At 38.5% G+C, this 17,368-nt stretch overlaps 1 protein-coding gene across 2 annotated transcripts in view; it reads left to right on the forward strand.

The window, feature by feature from the left end:
• glra1 (glycine receptor, alpha 1) overlaps window positions 1-17,121 on the forward strand; it is a 73,760-nt gene extending 56,639 nt beyond the window's left edge. For both annotated transcript variants that reach the window (XM_017690047.2, XM_017690050.2), the window contains 2 exons: window positions 3,240-3,386; window positions 13,086-17,121. In XM_017690047.2, the coding sequence (XP_017545536.1) occupies window positions 3,240-3,386; window positions 13,086-13,373 (435 nt within the window). In that variant the 3' untranslated portion in view covers window positions 13,374-17,121. The remainder of the gene's footprint in view (window positions 1-3,239; window positions 3,387-13,085) is intronic.
• Window positions 17,122-17,368: the final 247 nt, after the last annotated feature.

Genomic DNA, 17,368 nt, shown 5'->3' on the forward strand with positions numbered 1-17,368 from the left:
ACTTGGTCCAGATGTAGACCCAGCATTTCAGTGGACTGAACCATGACCTTGAAAAAATACTTTAAAAACAGATGAACAGAAAAGTGCGTGCATTGATTCTCCCCACTTCAGGTCCAACACTGATCTGTCTCATCTGTTGAGAGTCAAATGTTGAAACGTGAAGCACCAGTGAGAAACAAAACATCACCTCAAATTAACCTGTCCACAAAATTCAGTTCTAAATACCAACAAATAAACCCATAATGCTCAACATGAAGAATCCATCAGAGCACTCGTGCATCTCCTGACAGCAAAATTATTATTATTTCACATTTTATTTTATCTTGTAAAAAGACAGGAACTTGTCTTCTGTGGACTAATGGTTTATTTTATTAATAACCAGTTATTAATGTTTAAGCATTAAAAATGAATTGTCATTGCCATTCTTTTGTGTTAGTCTGCTTATCTGAACCTTTGTTAAGCAAAATAGTAACTAGAATGTCACAGATTTGAGTTGAAACCCATGCTATAGAAGATAATGTTTAACACATGCCGTCAGGCTTAACATGAAAAACTTTCAAAAGAATCTCTCTTCCTATTGCTGTCACGGTCTCTTTCCCTCCTCCAGCCCGGATTGAGAGTGTAAACTGCAACTTTGCGTGATCTGGCAGCGTTGTATAATTATATACTGCATGTTATTCCCCAGTGTTTGCAGACACTGGAGATTTGTGTGCTCTAAAATTTGAAGCAAGCTTCTTATTCCATTGTGCTGTCACAATAATCATTGCATGCCCGAGACGAGAGACGGTGCACGCATACTGTATTTAGAGATGATGCACTGATTTGCTGCATTGGTGCTTGAAGCAGACAGAAACGGCAGCATTCAGCCCCTTTCCTCACGGCACTTATTACACTGCTTCCCCTTTAGTCCTACCAAATTCATCACATATACCCTTGGTTCATCAGGATTCTGTTCATTCGTGCTCTTTTTCTCTCTCTCTCTCCCTCCGCACCCATGGCCCCGCCAACCCCCCCTTTTCCAACCATACCCAAGAGAGTGATGCACATTATTAGATTTTTAGGAGAATGTTCATGTTCTCATGTTCAACTCGTATTCTAAACTTGTAAGATGTGTTATTACAGTCTTGTATCAGGTAAATGAAGGTGAAATAAGGTGTAAATGTGGAGCATCTGGGAGAGAGAGAGAGAGAGCGTGTCACCAGCAGGCCAACTCTCTCTCTCTCTCTCATCACTGCAGTGATGTCTCTTGAACCATGCTCTCAGTAATGCCACCTAAGTTGTGTTCACTGGCTCATCAAATGAAGTTAGTCTCCACCAAACAGACAGGCCTGCAGCCGAGCCATTTCATAGGCTAAACACACAGCTTTCAACAAACTGAGCATTTACGCAGATCACTGTCTGTTAATAATCAGATTTATATTAAAGCGGCTTTATTGGCATATTGCATGGCATATTAATAACCATTGCCAAATTACTAATAAGGATAACACTGTGTATACACTATGTACAGAAACCACACACGTCTTTACTATATGATTGCACACATGCAATCACAGATGTTGACATTATATATTCAAAAGAATTCAGGCACTCCTTCTGACTGAATGTAGTAAAAATATATCTAATTGTTTTTTCCTGAGCAATACTGACTCCAATTTAAATTGCAATTATTTTCTGTAAAATTGTTTTTGGCTTGATGCTTCAAAACTGATCATACTGTATGAGACTACCAGTTAGTTGCAGTTGTGTTGCACCTGGCCCATGGGTGTTTGCTTACTTTTGATTGGTCTAGCTCATCAGTTTATTTATATTAGGTTAAATTTCCCCACTTAAAACTTGTTAAGACCATGTATTAATGTATCAGTAATGTTGATAATGTAGGCTTAAATAAAACGGCAGCTTTTCAATCTGAAAATTACACCCCTTCAAATTGCAAACAATATTAAAATATTTAATATTTCAGCCCTAGCCAGATGTAATCTTGTAAATAGAATATGTGTCTGGGGACAATGTTAAACTTTTGGTGATGAATTGTGGTGAAATCTGTCACAAACAAGGATATGCTCCCCCTAAATTCCTTTAATAAATGGTATTTTAAAATCCAGAACACAATAAGCTGAACAAGCAAAACAAGCTAGACAGCAGAATGCTATCTTTAGCTATAGGAACAGTTTGATCCTTGCCAAGTAGTAATGTTTCTGTTACCACACAATGTGTTCCCTGCACATCCATAGGCTAACGACAGGCTTAATGTTCATTGGACAATGTTGGCAAGCACAACATCGTGCCATTTGAGTTCTGTGTTGACAAAGCACTGGATTAGTTTAGAAACTTAACGCTCAAGTTTGTTTTCCTCCTAATATGTTTGTGTTTCCACCAACATTTATGCCAACATGGTTTGTCTCTAGATGTTCTTCTAGAAATCATCCCACAAGATTTAAGTAAATTTAGCTACTTTAACGCACACACATCGCTGATGCTTGTTCAGTTGCACACACAAAGTGTATGTGCTGACCGCAGGACAGTACTGCCAGTAGAATGGGCTGGTTGGTTAATTTGTTGGATTGTTGTTGGATTGGACTACTGTTGGATGGCCAGGTGCCATTTGGAACTGGAATAAAAGTATATTTAAGAAAAAATAACCAGTACCCTGCAAATGTATGCCTGAGCAAAAGAATCCTTGATAGCACTATAAATCAAAAATGCCATTATTTCAAATGTAGGCTGTAATGTCTTTCAGGTGTTTAAAATCTCTGCTCTGGTCCCATCTGCTGCTGAATATTATGGAATCTCAAGCAGTGCATGTAGTCAGTGATAGGTTGTTGCATAAAGTCAAACTGGATTAACATTTATGTTTTGTATGTCTATTTTTTGCCCCACTGCATCACTGCCAATAATGACAACTGTATACATATTTTGCTGATGAACAAAAATCATTTGTTTCAAAATCTTTTAATTCAAATCAAATCAAAATGTTTTATTCAGTAATACTTTGCCTCATGCATCAGGTTGGCAAGAGCACAATGCTTCTACCTCCCTCCTTCCTTGTCTGAGGAAAAGCCTCAGGGGGTTTTTGATTAAAATGGGCTTATTTTATGAGTTTCCCAACTGGCAACTTCTGAACCCTTCGGCTGAGGAGTGTGTGACTCACCAGTGAACCGTAGGCCAGAGAATGACTCAACAGCTAGGTTTGCTCTATGCACGCACTCCACACTGCCAACCCTGTCTCCCTGCTACAGGTCTCCTATGTGAAAGCCATTGACATCTGGATGGCTGTGTGCCTCCTGTTCGTCTTCTCTGCTCTGCTGGAGTACGCCGCCGTCAACTTCATCGCCCGCCAGCACAAGGAGCTGCTGCGCTTCCAGCGGAGGAGACGGCACCTCAAGGTGAACAATCTCTCACTCACACACTTAAGCACACCACAGTAGTGTAATAATTCCTTATGCTTAGTGGTAGTGATGCACTGAAATTTCTTCACAGCCAAATAGACAAATGGCTGATTTGTAAGGCCAGTTTTAATGAGTCTTTTTTTAATCCAACACTGTGTTGGCTAAATGAACACTAGCACATTTATTAGAACTTTGTATTATCAAATCTGAAACATAAATATTTTCTTTTTAATGGGCCAAACTGACATTTTAAATGTTTAAATTTAAAATCAGTTGATTAAGTACTTGTGAATATGCCTTTAACCCTTGTCAAAAGTCAAAAGGCCCATGTTTTCATCCATTGTTTGTATGAGGAACTGCAGAGTCCTGTGGCCAAGGAGCCTCACGCAGGTTTGCAGCAATCCTTAAATAGAGCTCAGGTGTTTTATGTTGCTCACCAGCCCTGTCATGACCGGATACGTTGAAGAAATCGATCAATTGACTATGTATCGGTTTTGGCTGATTTTTAGTCCAAATATGCAAGCAGCTGATTCCGATACATAACCAATCGATTGCTCCATCTGTCAAGCATGGTTTTGCTTTTGCTTAGCCTAGACACTCACACACATGCACACACACCCACACACACACCCACAAATCTATACCTATAGGCACACTTCGTCCCTGTACACACGCTGCTTAGTATTCCGCTTAGTTAAATATTCACTTTGTTAAATATTCAGAGCCTCTGTGGTTTAATGTTTGCATTTAGGAGTACAAAACACACAGGGAGTTAATATTTCATCAGGGAGAGTGCTGAGGATAATTAGATTCTGGACGGAACAGCAGTGTCTGGAGTAGCGCTGCTCCATGGCAATTCAGTGAGAAGCAGCCTATTTCATAACATTAGCTTTAAGCCATGCTTAGACATAGAGTGGCAGGATAAAGATCTGTTCAATTTCATATGAAAACATCCTGACAAACATGTTAACCAGGTGCGATTCTGGCAATAATTATCTCACAACAAGACCATCTAGACAAATATAGTAGATACAAGGTAAGTATCTGCCCTGATCTGAACTGACTGCCTTCATGTTGATAAGGAACCATTCCACTCTGGTCTTTGTATGTTCTCAGATAATACACATTATTTATGTAAGCTATTGCTGCTGTCAAAATTTCTTTTCATTTTTATTTATTTATTTATTTTTAACTATTTTTACTTTTCTACACCAGCTCTAGTCATTAATATCAGAAGCTTATGATGGATGGTCCAATAGTAAGTTACTGTTGCTGTGAAAAATAAAACGTTAGGGATGTTTTTCCTTCTCATGTAAAGATACCTTTTTATTTTTCCTGACAGCAGTGAAATGCTAGTCTGCTAATTAATACTACATCTACAATAATGCTTCTGGGTAACACTTTATTTTAAGGTCTGACTCTTAATAACTGACTATTAGCAAGCAATAAATACCCTAGTAGATATAACCATATTTATAATCAGTGTATATTATGACCATTTTATAGTACAATCCCAATTCACAATAGAACAAAGAACACATCAGATGTTGAAAGTGAGACATTTTACCATTTCATGGAAAAATATTAACTCATTTAGAAAATTATGGCAGCAACCCATCTTGAAAAAGTGTGCCAACGTTATATTGCCAACAATATTGCCTTATGATCAAATCTAAATCAGCTTCCTGATGAATTTGGCACAGTGTTATTAATTATATAAACTTTGTGTGAAATTACCATGTTATTTTACAATATATAACGTATACACCATGAGTTCCTGTTGCTTGGTTGCGTCTGTAGTAGCTGCTCCTTTCTCTCAGATTTGACCAGCCGTTTCTTCCAATGGAGCTTTAAAACCAGAAGCGATGTGGCTGGTAAAGCATAACGTTTCTGAGATTAGTTTTCATCCAATCACAAATCATGAGTGGTTATATTTTGTACATGCTTTTGTTGGAATGTCACTCGCATAAAAGGTATAAAAGCTGCACACACACATTTTACATGCCAGTCTTTAGATTAATCATGGGTAGGTCTTACAGTGGAAACACTGGTGCTGCAGGTATCACAGATTTTCATTTTCTATCGTAGCTCCACAAAGCATTTAAATCTGTTTCTTAACATCTAAAAACGTTTCTCACAGCTGTAGGTGGTGAATAAAGCCCTTTTTTTCTTAGCGGCAAACAAAAGTGAAATAAATGAGAAACAAAAATCAGAACTGGGTGAGGCTTAATATAGTACATGCTCAGTCATTAACATATGACTGGATTGGCTCTGGGACTTCAACAGTAGATACTGAATAACACTAATCATATAGTAGATAACGATAACACTAGTAGTATAGTACAGAACTGTCTACTGCCGCTTAAATAAAATTGATCAAATCCTATTAACTGGAATGAGTCTGATTAGACAAGCAGTGACAATTAGAAACATAACCACTCATAAGCTCCCACTGCAGCGTGCTTTGCTGTGGTGAGCGCTTTCCAGAGGAAGGGGTTTACAGTTATTCCCACAGTAAAAATAAGGTCAAAATAATCCTGAATCCCATTGTTGTAATCCCTAGCCCAAAAGGTACAGAAAGATTAGTGTCCTCTTCCCCCAGCTCTCTCCAGGTAAATCCAGCACAGAAAACTACACAGCCCACACTGATAGCACCCTCTGCCATTCAGCAGCCCACAGCAAACAGCACCGCCTGCAAATCCAACTGTTTGGCATGAATGCCCTAAATTCCCCTGTTCACTATGGAACTCAGCCTCTTGAATACGTTTGTGGGATTCCAGATGATATCACTTGAAATATGATTTAAAATATTAGCCTACATTTAAGCAGAACTGCAGACTCAACTTTAGGCATGTGGCACAGCCAAATAGGACTAATGATGATGCACTAGAACAGCATATGTGGCAGGTTTACTGAACCCAATAATGGCAACATAATATTTAAATGTCAGAGAAAACAGTATACAATTCATGTGCCTGCTTGCTATCGCAGTATCCCTAAAAACGTTGAAACAGTAACAAGTCAAAGGTGGATTCCTTAAAAAAACATGAGTTCTACACTGTCTACACTACACTATTTCATTGGAAATAACAGAATGACCACAAACTTTAATGAACAATTCTGATTACAAACTTTAATGAACAATTCTGATTACAAACTTTAATGAACAATTCACCTTTTAAAAAATGGTCAAAGCAAAAGTCACCAGCGATCAGAGAAATTTAAAGCTTAAATGTATATTAATTGTTAATTGTATATACTTGCTGTTACTAATCTGCATGATACTAACGTCTTGTTATTTTGGGAATTACTTACAGGATGTTATTCTCATATGCTGCTGGATAATGGCTAAATGGATCATCAGTTCTTTTACTCAGTACTGAAATCACACTTTACAGTATAACAATTATTCAGGTAATCCAGGAAATTTAAATATCAAAATATTAATCATTTGGTTTGCCATTTAAAATAACCCGAAAACTGCTTTTATTCAATGTACATTAAACCTACATTCCATGAAATAGATAAATCTTTGAATCAAAATGAGACCGGCCCTTAGTCATGTTGAGTGTTTTTAACTACTTAATGTAAGCAAAATTCAGGCACTGTGCTGATGGGCACCCACTAACAATCACTCAGCGTCCCTATTTGTGTCCCCTGAAAACTGTTAATTGAAAATTACACATGAATACAAATCATATTCACGGTCAATTTTCAACTCTGAGGTCTAGAAAGACAGTGAATGAGAGATGCTCTGAAAAATCAAATTTCATTATGTACTGTACTGAAATATGACAATTATTGTTGAGTGAATTATAATGCGAGTATAGCCCTCCACAGCTCAGTGCTAGAAATGGGAGAGCAAAAGCCTGTACCACATTGGAGTGTAGTATCATAGTTCTCCATTGGGATGCAGAGCACTGATCAATGTTTAACAGGCTGAGCGGTAGCAGCAGGGCTGCTGCAGTATCACCACCCCGGCTAATGAAGCTCCGTGGCCATGGTGATCCACAGCTGGGCTCTGACCCTCCATACTGCCTCGCAGGGGCCATCACTCAGCCACCACCGCAGCCCAGTGCTGTCAATGCCCCACACTCCACAATAAAACAATTCCCCAGCACTGGCACAGGAGCTTATTGACCCCCTCTGTCCCTTACTACCTCAGAGAACCAGGCAGGCAGAGAGCAGAGGCAGAATTCCTCCTGCTGGACAGCATCGAGACCAATGGCAAATGGTGAAGTGAACAACTCGCAAAACAATGTATCAGTGCATGTACCTTTGGAGTAGTAAGGAATTCAGCGTTACTGCAGTTTGCAATTACTGCACTGCAGTCAATAATCTGCAAAGGTGCCATTTTAAGTCCAGCAAAGTGAAATAACATTGAACACCCTGCATAGAGCAAAGTTGGGGCTATAAGACAATATATATTAACTCCTATTTGGGAAGATGGGACTATCAACTGTGCAAGACCTGGTAGACTGCCAAAACTGCCATCCTCAGATACACAGTACTTAAAGCTTTCATCTTTGAGAGAAAAAAACAAGCTCTACTTTTGCTTTTGGTCTGAATAAATTTAGATATTTCTATACGTCCCTCTATTGTGAGAAGACAACTCTAAGGGTCTGCAATGGGTCGCCATGGGTCTGAAAGGATGTTTAGCTGTCAATAAGCCAGTGCTAAGGAAAGCAAATAGACATAAAAGAACAATGGATTGACCTCTACACAGGAGTTACAGACTGCATGCTTCTGTTTTTATTTACCCTATATTTACTGTAAGCAAACAAGTGTTTGCTCTTTGTGCCTATCCAGAGCTTTATGAATAACCATCTGAAACACTGCAACCTCTTGGGTGCAAATACCATTGCACTCAAAAAAAGTCTCAAAAAAAAAAACAGAAGCAGATTAGGGAGTAGCTTATTGATGGTGATTAATCAGCTCGTTAAGGCTGATTGCTGCTTGGGTGGATAACTCACGAGAGTCTCCCCTCTCAGCCCAGAAGCACCCTTCCAACCGTGAGTACAGCTGATAAGGGTGAGGATTATCTATGTAAATAAGCAGAGAATGAAAACTAAGCCACTATTAGGGACTTTGTTCCGATTGTTTCCTCAGGTGGAGGACTATGGCATGTGTTTTGTAGGCAAATGCAGGTGCATTACAGAAGTAGATAATATAATGAAGCAGTAAAATAATAAAAATGGGCAGTAATCACTGGAGTGAGATTGGAGTGTAGTGGAGTCAGAGTAACGTTCACTCCCGAAATGTAAGATTGAGATGGTTTTGTACTTGTTTCCATTTGTTGTTTACATAATAAATTAAATAATGAATTTGAGTCACTGGCTTCACACTGAATTAACGCCATTTAAAGCAAATAACTAATAGTGTAAACATAATTTCTGAGAGAAATCACGCCTGTGTGGACCATTTGCATAATGCATGCATATTCTTTGCTTTTCGTGCTTGTAAATTAATTCCAATCATACACAGAGTCAACTAACAGCTGATAGAAATCTCAAAGACAAGTGATGTTATGTAAATGTAATGCATTGTAATGGAATATGGGCTGAGGGTACAGAGATAAATGGAAACACGTAATGCATCATCCTGGCCTTGATGCCGATAATGCTAAAAGGTGACATTCAGGAAACAAGCTGTTCTAAGAGAAGCATCTGCACCCAGTATTGTATGCAAAAATATTTGGTATATGAGAGATAAAGCCGAGACTGGCTGTCACATAGTGAGCCTTTAATATGTGACATTAATCACACTAGCTCAGCGGAGGCTGTGGATGTATCACTCGCGAGCAAAAAGCCTTGATGGATGAAAGAGCCGAGAGGTATGTCGCCATGCCGATGAAACGCTGGAGTGAGCTGCATTCTGATGGCCAGCGGGGGGGACTGCGTTTTACTAGAAAACTCTTAAGGACACAGATCGCTGTTTGGCCCTGTTCTTTCCTTCCTTTCGTCAGCCGGAGAGGTAGAGGAAGAGTGCCTGGCATGCTGTAGTGTGCAGTAATGGCAGCGTTTTAATTAGAGAGGGAGGTAATGAATCAGGCCGGGCCGGAGCGGGCGGGGGAGTGATGGGGGTGTTGGGATGACGCAGAACCGCAGCCTCGCAGCACTTGCTCCTTTTGCAGCTCCACATCACGTCCCCACGCCACCACATTAATCATAAGGCAGCAAGAATAAAGTGGAGCATCCGTAATACTTACAAATGGCGAGTGGATACGATGCTGAAGGACGCACAGAGGTCATAGCACCCCAGCATTATAAAGGGTGGCATGTACTAAACAGGGGAGCGATAAACGAGGGAAGGCATCTCCTTCATTCACACTGACACACACACACACAAACATGTCCGAGTGTGTTCTTCCATTTTGCCCTGCACATATTAACAGTTATAAATGGGATGGCAAAAAGACAAGGACAGAAAGAGGACGAAGTGTCTAAAAATGGAGCCGAGCAAAGAAAATGGCTGCTCTCTCACTAAACAGACGCTGCCTCTTCCCCCCACCACGTCTATATTCTCAGTGCCAGATGTATGCATGTGAGAAGGTGCCTTGCCACAGCTGCAATATGCAATCACAGCACATCTAAAATGAACTTTTAGTTTACTAAGGTTGTGGCTAATCACGCAGATTGCACATGGGACCACCTACTGACTGCTCTATGTTAATTAAGCACAGGGTTTAAAAGGCTCCGTAAGGTTTTGGAGACGGCAAGCCCAGGACAAAAGAGAAAATGCAGGCTTATTCACAGAGATAGTGGTGTTAATACATGTTCTTTCCCACTAAAGCGTTCTACTTCTGCGCAAACAATGAATGAAACAGAATTTGCAAAACCATAACACCAATTAAACACCACTGGTCCAATTAAAAAGTCAGCCTGAAAAATGAACATAAACATGCCAAAATGTATACTTTATTTTCTTAAAGGACGAGAGAGAGAGAGAGGATATTAATTTTTCTCCGTTCAATTGGAAAAGGCTACCTGCTGAACTAACACACCACTCCTCTACAAACCAATTAACATCAAGTACATGGATACCCAGCCCACATAGGTGGTGATGACAGGATGTAGCATGTCATGCAAACCAAAACTAACCAGATCAAGTTTATACAATGTAACACAAACGTGAACCTTGGTCCGGACTTTCAGTTATGGAAACGCCCTTAAAATAGGATTCCCAAAGGAATCCAAGTGCTGTGTGAAGGTAAAGGGCATCAATAGAGGAGAAAATGAATAATACAGATACATGGACCATGATAATAGCAGGCTTATGAAGAAGAATAAATAGCTGCACAAGCAACTATATATATATATATATATATATATATATATATATATATATATATATATAAACTCATTTGTTACAGCTCAGCTAATGGACAAAAAGAAAAACTACCAATGCTGCATCGAGTTAATTATGACGTGATCTAAAAAAACATCTTGTTTTTTTTTGTCCATTGATGTGGTTAAATGTTGTCCGATATGGTCACATGATTGGCTGTTTCATAAAAAGTGTATCACAAAGGAGAGATGGTCGCAAATGCTATGGCAGTTTCGAGTGAGTTGCAGGACATTTTATATTATGCAACTCTTTCAAAATTTAATTTCATGTAAATTTCACCATGGAAAAGCAAGCCTAAGAGTTCTGATAGTTGAAATTCTGATGTCACTCTGTTGGGTAAAATTCTTTCAGCTCTCTTTCAAATGTTCATGTCTTTGAGAGATTGACTGCTCATGTGGCCCTCCGTGCTAAACCTTTGGACCCTAATTCTGAGACCAGGAATTCCATAATTGAGTGCGCTGCTTTAGGTTTCTGGTTTTGTGAGTTATTGATGTACAATTTGATGTAATTAATCTTGGTGCTTGTTTTGATTCTGCATTCATTAACACAGAGAGTAGAATCTTGAATAAATGTGGGGAAAAGCAGAGGTCATTCCATTAACTCACCTGAATGACCATAACCTCTGTCTGCACCTTGCGCTCTCTCTCAGAGCTGCTGTGTCAATAATTAATTCCCATAAACTCATGTAATCCGAATAAAGCCTCGCTGTATGGTAGATATGGCCCACAGATCAGCCCAACAGGATTGAGTGCGTCAATAAAAGGGCACAAAGGGCTGCTCTTTCTATTGTATTTAAGGCTAACAGAAACAGGTTAGTGCACGGATGCCCTTTCGGACCCTAACAGATGGTGGTGTTTAACAAACATTCTGAGTAGAGAGAAAGGGGTTAGTTGTCTATTGAAGGTACTGAGCTCAGGGTGCAGGCAGAGGTTGTGGTCATTCAGGTGAGTTAATGGAATGACCTCTGGACTTTTACCCATGTTTATTTAAGACTGAGCAGATTCTAAACTCTTCTGTTAGTAATGCAGATTCATAGCAAGTACAAGAGACTAATTACCCCCTCCCCACACACACACACACAGGATGTAGGCCTTCAGCAGGGAAAGTCATGCCAATAAGCTTTACACAGATGTTATTAATTAATAATACTAACATCTGATTAGTTGCTGTTAGGTGCTTTCAATTATTAATACTAAAATCTGCAACAAAATATTATAAGGGACAAAATGAAATTTTCTTGGGACCATTCCAGAAGCTAAAAGGCCTTAATGGATTCAAAGGGCTGAAAAGCCTTCAAACATTACACGGGTATTATTAATATTAACATCTGATGAGTCAGACGGCTCACGCTTAGCAATCACATTAGTGTCCAATTACAGAATTTTAGTGCGTGTTGGGAGCATCCTAATCAGACCAGGGCAGTAACACAACACGTTACAATATTACATAATCAGCATACAGAAAAGGGTATATTCTTTTAAAGTTACCAAAAATATACATATAAAAATAATACGATTATTAGCAGAATTACATGCAAACTTTGGTAGACCACATGAAATCACTCAATCACTGGTGACTGGTAGCAACCGCCAAGCTGCCCGGACAGCATCCTAGCAACTTGCAACAAATGTCAAAAGCACTAGTTTGTCTACTGCTGATATGATGTGTTTAGTGTGTGTAGTTTTGGCAGACACCTCATGCCTGTAATAACATACTTTGTTTAATAAATGTGGTTGGTGTAGTGTAGTAGATAACACCTGTGCCTTCTATGCTGTAGACTGGGGTTCAATCCCCTGCTTGGGCAAGCACCCTACACTAAGCCAACAAGAGTCCTTGTGCAAGGCTCCTAACACTATCTTCACATACCTGTGTAAAATGATCCAATTGTAAGTCACTCTGGATAAGAATGTCTGCCAAAATGCCATAAATGTGAGAATAGCCTGTTTTCCTGTTTGTCTTGTGTATAGACACTGAAATTTAGTTTAACTTTTCTTCATTAAATCAGATAAGTAATTCAAACATAACTGCGAGTAATCAGTCTACATTATTTTAATATAGTATTCATCTGAATTAGGTTACAGCTTACATTTTAACAGGTACTCAGCAATCTGTCCTGGAACATATTTTTAACCTTCCCAACCTTGATCCTAACCATACACTCCATTCTGTGGGTGTTTAAATGAATGAAGACATTAAGTAATCTGACAAATGTACTTTTCTCTTGACACATTAAGGATTCACTAACGCATTCTTAATATATTGCAAGGAATCACATTTGATTATAGAAAAATAATTACAAGACAGTATTTTTTGTCATATTTATCTGTACCTCGGCTGTATGTGTTGCAGGAGGACGAGGCAGGAGAAGGCCGTTTCAGCTTTGCTGCGTACGGCATGGGCCCAGCATGTCTGCAGGCCAAGGACGGCATGGCCATCAAGGGCAACAACAACAACGCCCCCACCTCCAGCATCCCGCCTGAGAAGAGCGTGGAGGAAATGCGCAAGCTGTTCATCAGCCGCGCCAAGCGCATCGACACCGTGTCCCGCGTGGCCTTCCCCCTTGTCTTCCTCATTTTTAACATTTTCTACTGGATCATTTACAAGATCATTCGCAGCGAGGATATTCACAAGCAGTAAAAACAAAAAGTCCTGACCGAAAAAGCCGCCGCTGTCGCCAACCACCGCCCACCCTCGCCCTCCTTTGTGCCCACTTCCTGTCCTCAGCACTCACTTGCTTTTGGTGGCAAGTCCTTGGCAGAGGTATTTACTGATATTCATTTTCTTTTTTTTTTTCTTTCGGCCCTCGTTCTCCTGAATAATCCGGACCTGTGCAATAGCAATGCAGTAAAATGCATGATATATGAATGTGGCAATATATTTACTAAAAAAGAAAAAAAAATCAAAATGACTACTTAATAAGTATAAGACTTTTACAGACACATCTGGACTTCTGAGGAGAAGGATGAAATCTAAGGGGGGGGGGTTTGCTCTAGTGAGACTTTTTTCCAACTTGAAGACATACTGCAGCATTACTAGAATATGAAGGAGAGACATGCAGCACTGTAATATATCATATATTTAAAACAAAACTGAAATTTCTTCGAGAGGTTACTGGAAATGGAAAGATTACAGATTATGACACAGTTCGGTGCTTCCATAAATAACTAAAGCAAGGGCCGCTGATGAATACATAGATGAACGGTGATGTCATGATGAATTCCTGTCATGATGTCAAACTAGTGATGGAAGCTTAATGAATGCCAGTCAAGGAATATTGTTTGTAACAAGCTGTGGTCAATGTGTTCCTCTATCTGTCCTTTTTGTTTTGTTTGTTTTGTCTGATTATATGTCATTTACTCATGTGCCAAGTGAACAGCATATTGCTGTAACATTTTTCGTCAGCTTTTGGGGTCAAAAAAATGTACCTGCACCCCTTCATTGCTTTGTTATACACAGGCTTATTCTGGAAATGCTCTTTACTGAACAGGAGAGATGCATTTAAAAGATATAAGGCATATCTTCTCTCAGCTCTGTTGGTCTTCATTTACTTTTGACAGTGTATTTGACAACAACCAGAAAAAAAAGACATGAACAGACTTGAAATGGGGAAAAAAAGAAAAAAAAGTCATTGCCTATCCCTCATAAGTTTCATGTTTAATGACTCAACCTCAGAAAAGTGTTATTTTTATAAGCAGCCAGTGCCATCACACACCTAAAAGTATATTTAACAGAAAAATATATTTAACAACCAAATGTGTATTACTATGTCTTTTAACTATGAAACAAGCTATGTATTGTGTAGCAGAGTAAATCATTTGCAATGTATTTAAACACAGATTTTGTTTACAACATGCTTTGATGGAATACATCCTCATTTGGCTTCTCTATGCAAGAACAATATATGCAATTATTTTCATTTGTTACCATTCAAGAAGTAAATATGGTTAGTACTTTTTACAAGTGGCCAATTCCACATCACATTGCCATGTTTTTTATTTATTTATTTATGTATTTATTTATTTATTTATTAATCTATATATTTATTTATTTGGCTCAACAAAGCACTTCAGACTTTAAAAAAACCCAACTATGCATGGCAAGGCTAGCTTCTTCACGTGGTGCGCATTATCCTTTGGCAATTTTTCACTTTTCTAATGTTTTGCTTTGAATTCCTGAGACATGCACAAGCATAAGGAGCGAGAGGCAGTGTGTGAATGATGATGTATTACCATTCCTGAGATTTGTGCAGTGTTACATTTCTTGCCAAATTCTGTTCATCAACTTTTTTGTTTTGTTTTCAGAGCCAAAGAGTAATCGTGTTAAAAGTTTTGCCATTGCCTTTCAGGTTTGGAAATAAATAACCTGATGTAAGAGCTTCATCTGTTAATGATAAATATGCAGATTTTTTTTTTATCTCTGCATTTTTTATTTGTGTCAGTATGTTGTTCATGTGTAACTGTCCTTATTTGTTTAGAAAATTGATATAACCTAACATTTTCACATTTTCAAATCACTTCTGTATAACAAGCATATTCATATATTTTTCAGTGTTATAGTGTAGATAAATATGAAATGGCAGTAAGAAGATTAAGGGATTGGGCAGGATTTCATTTAAAGGGTACCTATATAGGGATTTCATAACACCTGCATCAGCAGTAAATAACATTTAAAATCTAATATTTCAGTATTTATGAAAATCAGATTAGTGATTAATAATCACTGATAAATTATGGTATTTTGGCCATGAGATATCCTGGTTAGTGTTATGCTGGAATGGTTTAGATTCGTTGACACATTTGCTCATGTTTTATGCTTTAGGTTCATCAGTAGAACAGCTATAAACAATAAAATGCATTTCCCTGAAATAGGCTTGTGCTAAATTCTGAAGGGCTATTTTAAATTTTTGGGAGAGACACTGCTCAGATTAATTCACTTTATTAAGCATTAGAAATATCAGTTCATCCATTGTAAATGAATGTGTACTGCTTTAAAATGGGGTCATCAAACTGCAGCCCTGGAGGGCTACAGAAATGCACAGTTCGGTACTTATACGTTAGCTTATAAAACGTAATATTAAAAGGTAATGATTAGAATTTGAGTTTAATTTGATTAGCTGGGACAGGAGACAACCTAAACTGGGTGGTTCTATGCGCCAGGAACTGCAGAAAAATTCCAGAGTTTCTTTTCACGTTACAGTGCTATTTGTAATCATATAACATGGAACATGCTTCATAACTACCTGTTTGGACTTGATATATATTTTATTGCTTTATTAAGTACTGCAACAGTCGGTTTATTACAGTGATCAGTGATTCATGCTTAACCCCAACATTGGCAGCTGGAATACTAGTCAAGTGATGTAGGTTTTGATCTTGACTCAACCTCAATTATATTACAGATCAAGGTCATTTCCCTTCATTCATCAAAGTGTTCATCCTCTCATCCACATCAGTGAAGGGAACAGATAGAGGCAGGGGATGTATACTGTATATTTGAAAATTGCAATATTGCTTTATACATTTTATGATCATTTTTGTCAGCTGTGAAGCAAATCTGAAAGTGAACAACTTTAACATGTCGAGATTTGCCAAACTGATGCTCAGTTCAGTGTTGCTGTTTCACATATTCCCTCAACGATAAATGCTGCTTAGAGCCACCTAACGTAACCATGCTGCTGTATTGTCCTCTATGTGTATGGCCACAGCCGGAACCCCACCGTCCCTCACCGCTAGCTACAGTATTAGAGACTGGAGGAACCTGGAGCGGTCCAGGTTCATAGAAAACTAATACTGACCTAAGAAGAGGACATTGCAATGCGTAACATCTGATAATGTGCAACAGTGAACCCTTATGAGGCGAAGTGATCATGCAAATATCAATTAAATGTTTGCATCGGTTCCTGATATGTTAAATTTATGAGGCATGATGTTGGTTTTATTTACTTCTGTATGATTTTGTATTTTCTATTGTCACCTTTTTTTGCCATTTATCCTGTTAACTACCAAGAAACGATTCACTGAGAGTGACCATGGGCATGGCCGTTTCACTTGACCTCTGTACACAAAACTGTGGAGAAGGTTTTGTTTTTTGCACAAGCTGGTATGGCCTTAATTTTTTGGGTTTACTTGCTTATATTGTGTATTTGGCACTAAGTGCACCTCTTCATTTGCTAATTCTCATAACCCAAGAGTGCACTTCCAGGCAGTGAAAACTTCAGCAAATCCTTTTTTTTTTTTCATTTCTAAATCTGAAACATGGAATATTTTGCATGAATATTAAATTACAATGGCAGATATTTTTGGCTTGTACAGAAATGTGAGCAATTTGAAGAAAAAAAAAGGAATGTACCATTTCTGCTGTATCTGTATATAATTAAATATTTATTGAATTATGTCATTATGCTAAAGCTAATTCTACTATTAAAGGTTTTCTGAACAAAAGAAAACAAATCTCCAAACTATTTATGAGAATTGTTAAGACTGTGGGAGTTATTGTCACTGAACTCGAGGGTCTTTGTAATCATGAAAGATTAAAAAGCGTCCAAACCAAAGCAGCTCCCAGAGCTGTGTTCAGTCTCAGAGGCAGCAGAGAAAGACCTAAGAAACGAGGCTTTCTGGTGTGTTTGAGTGGAT

Source organism: Pygocentrus nattereri, chromosome 8 (assembly GCF_015220715.1).
Source record: "Pygocentrus nattereri isolate fPygNat1 chromosome 8, fPygNat1.pri, whole genome shotgun sequence".
Classification (NCBI taxonomy): Eukaryota; Metazoa; Chordata; class Actinopteri; order Characiformes; family Serrasalmidae; genus Pygocentrus; species Pygocentrus nattereri.